Source organism: Salvelinus alpinus, unplaced genomic scaffold (genome assembly GCF_045679555.1).
Source record: "Salvelinus alpinus unplaced genomic scaffold, SLU_Salpinus.1 scaffold_42, whole genome shotgun sequence".
Classification (NCBI taxonomy): domain Eukaryota; kingdom Metazoa; phylum Chordata; class Actinopteri; order Salmoniformes; family Salmonidae; genus Salvelinus; species Salvelinus alpinus.
This window is the reverse complement of record NW_027255983.1, coordinates 476213-480000: the sequence shown is the minus strand read 5'-3', so window position 1 is coordinate 480000 and position 3788 is coordinate 476213. Positions and strand designations below refer to the sequence as shown.

At 40.4% G+C, this 3788-nt stretch overlaps 1 protein-coding gene across 1 annotated transcript in view; it reads left to right on the top strand.

Annotated features, from left to right (window-relative positions):
* Positions 1–3788, top strand: part of LOC139567081 (death-associated protein kinase 2-like) — a 44028-nt gene extending 40240 nt beyond the window's left edge. Inside the window, exons 10-11 of the mRNA XM_071388562.1 lie at positions 1848–1928; positions 3088–3788. Of these exons, the coding sequence (XP_071244663.1) occupies positions 1848–1928; positions 3088–3165 (159 nt within the window). The 3' untranslated portion in view covers positions 3166–3788. The remainder of the gene's footprint in view (positions 1–1847; positions 1929–3087) is intronic.

The following is a 3788-nucleotide window of genomic DNA, read 5'->3' as shown; positions in this document are numbered from 1 at the left end:
TCAGGATAGTGTCTCTGTGTCTCTGTGTTGACTAGATGTCTATCAGGATAGTGTCTCTGTGTTGACTAGATGTCTATCAGGACAGTGTCTCTGTGTCTCTGTGTTGACTAGATGTCTATCAGGATAGTGTCTCTGTGTCTCTGTGTTGACTAGATGTCTATCAGGACTGTGTCTCTGTGTCGACTAGATGTCTATCAGGACAGTGTCTCTGTGTCGACTAGATGTCTATCAGGACAGTGTCTCTGTGTCGACTATATGTCTATCAGGATAGTGTCTCTGTGTCTCTGTGTTGACTAGATGTCTATCAGGATAGTGTCTCTGTGTCTCTGTGTTGACTAGATGTCTATCAGGACAGTGTCTCTGTGTCTCTGTGTCGACTAGATGTCTATCAGGACAGTGTCTCTGTGTCTCTGTGTCGACTAGATGTCTATCAGGACAGTGTCTCTGTGTCTCTGTGTTGACTAGATGTCTATCAGGATAGTGTCTCTGTGTCGACTAGATGTCTATCAGGATAGTGTCTCTGTGTTGACTAGATGTCTATCAGGATAGTGTCTCTGTGTTGACTAGATGTCTATCAGGACAGTGTCTCTGTGTCTCTGTGTTGACTAGATGTCTATCAGGATAGTGTCTCTGTGTCTCTGTGTCGACTATATGTCTATCAGGATAGTGTCTCTGTGTCTCTGTGTCGACTAGATGTATATCAGGATAGTGTCTCTGTGTCTCTGTGTTGACTATATGTCTATCAGGATAGTGTCTCTGTGTCTCTGTGTTGACTAGATGTCTATCAGGATAGTGTCTCTGTGTCTCTGTGTTGACTAGATGTCTATCAGGATAGTGTCTCTGTGTCTCTGTGTTGACTAGATGTCTATCAGGATAGTGTCTCTGTGTTGACTAGATGTCTATCAGGACAGTGTCTCTGTGTCTCTGTGTTGACTAGATGTCTATCAGGATAGTGTCTCTGTGTCTCTGTGTTGACTAGATGTCTATCAGGACAGTGTCTCTGTGTCTCTGTGTCGACTAGATGTCTATCAGGACAGTGTCTCTGTGTCGACTAGATGTCTATCAGGACAGTGTCTCTGTGTCGACTATATGTCTATCAGGATAGTGTCTCTGTGTCTCTGTGTTGACTAGATGTCTATCAGGATAGTGTCTCTGTGTCTCTGTGTTGACTAGATGTCTATCAGGACAGTGTCTCTGTGTCTCTGTGTCGACTAGATGTCTATCAGGACAGTGTCTCTGTGTCTCTGTGTCGACTAGATGTCTATCAGGACAGTGTCTCTGTGTCTCTGTGTTGACTAGATGTCTATCAGGATAGTGTTTCTGTGTTGACTAGATCTCTATCAGGATAGTGTCTCTGTGTTGACTAGATGTCTATCAGGACAGTGTTTCTGTGTTGACTAGATCTCTATCAGGATAGTGTCTCTGTGTTGACTAGATGTCTATCAGGATAGTGTCTCTGTGTCTCTGTGTTGACTAGATGTATATCAGGATAGTGTCTCTGTGTCTCTGTGTTGACTAGATGTCTATCAGGATAGTGTCTCTGTGTCTCTGTGTTGACTAGATGTCTATCAGGATAGTGTCTCTGTGTCTCTGTGTTGACTAGATGTCTCTCAGGATAGTGTCTCTGTGTCTCTGTGTCGACTAGATGTCTATCAGGACAGTGTCTCTGTGTCTCTGTGTTGACTAGATGTCTATCAGGATAGTGTCTCTGTGTCTCTGTGTCGACTAGATGTCTATCAGGATAGTGTCTCTGTGTTGACTAGATGTCTATCAGGATAGTGTCTCTGTGTCTCTGTGTTGACTAGATGTCTATCAGGATAGTGTCTCTGTGTCTCTGTGTTGACTAGATGTCTATCAGGATAGTGTCTCTGTGTAACCACCTGACCAGGATGATGAGAAGAGGGCAGGAACAACAAGAACATGACCAGGTGATGACCACACACACACACACACACACACACACACACACAGTCTGTCTAACTAACCCATTCATATTACACAGTCTAATTAACCCATTAATATTACACAGTCTAACTAACCCATTAATATTACACAGTCTAACTAACCCATTAATATTACACAGTCTAACTAACCCATTAATATTACACAGTCTAACTAACCCATTAATACTACACAGTCTAACTAACCCATTAATACTACACAGTCTAACTAACCCATTAATATTACACAGTCTAACTAACCCATTAATATTACACAGTCTAACTAACCCATTAATATTACACAGTCTATTTAACCCATTAATACTACACAGTCTAACTAACCCATTAATATTACACAGTCTATCTAACCCATTAATATTACACAGTCTAACTAACCCATTAATACTACACAGTCTATCTAACCCATTAATATTACACAGTCTGTCTAATGAATCATCAATCAATCAATCAATCAAATGTATTTATAAAACCCTTCTTACATCAGCTGATGTCACAAAGTGTTGTACAGAAACCCAGCCTAAAACCCCAAACAGCAAGCAATGCAGGTGTAGAAGCACGGTGGCTAGGAAAAACTCCCTAGAAAGGCCAGAACCTAGGAAGATACCTAGAGAGGAACCAGGCTATGAGGGGTGGCCAGTCCTCTTCTGGCTGTGCCGGGTGGAGATTATAACAGAACATGGCCATTGTATTGCACAGTCATTAATTAATATTGCACAGTCATGAATTAATATTGCACAATCTATGTCTAATTAACCCATGTAATGCTGCTGATGCCACTGATCACTCAGCCAGTACATGGGACACGTGTGTAAACTTGTTAGTGATGGGTCAACAAAGTGATGTGTTGTTGTGTTGTTGCCCTCGGTTACGCAAACACAAATATTGTTGCGTTGTCATCGCAGCAAGATACAGAAAGTCATTCACACGGATCTACCCATTCATACCTAGAATCCACAGTAACTAAGCAACATACTGAACGTGTCATTGTGTTTAACCACGGTCCACTCTGGAGTACAGAGATGACGGCCTACCTAAAAGCTGTTCTGTTGACTATCTATTACTGGAGTCATTACAGAGAAACAGAGTTGTACCTCCTAGAAATAGACAATACTGGTTGTGTTTTCAGAGGACCTGTGACAGCGACAACGAAGAAGAGACCAGGAAGACAAGACTACAGACCAGGAAGAGAAGTAACACTTCCTGAAGACAACAACCAATCAAAACACCACCATTCCTCTATTCCACTTCCTAAAGTCAACAACCAATCAAAACACCACTATTCCTCCATTCCACTTCCTGAAGTCAACAACCAAGCACCATTTAAATCCAGTTAGCTGAGTATTTTTCTATGAAGTGATGGTCTTTTCTCAGTGAAAGGTCATAGACATTAAGTTTATTTTTTAATGATACTTCTGTATGTTAGCTAGCTTTTTATAAATCTGTTTACAGTATAGTGGTTGTATATGGCGGGAAATATAAGAGAGAAGAATGAACCCGTTTGTGTTCTTACTGTATTTTACTGTACTTACTGTTCTTACTGTATTTTACTGTTCTTACTGTATTTTACTGTACTTACTGTTCTTACTGTTCTTACTGTACTTGCTGTATTTTACTGTACTTACTGTATTTTACTGTTCTTACTGTATTTTACTGTACTTACTGTTCTTACTGTATTTTACTGTTCTTACTGTTCTTACTGTACTTGCTGTATTTTACTGTACTTACTGTTCTTACTGTATTTTACTGTTCTTACTGTATTTTACTGTACTTGCTGTTCTTACTGTATTTTACATCAGTGCTGCATGTATAAAATACGTTTTCCTATTA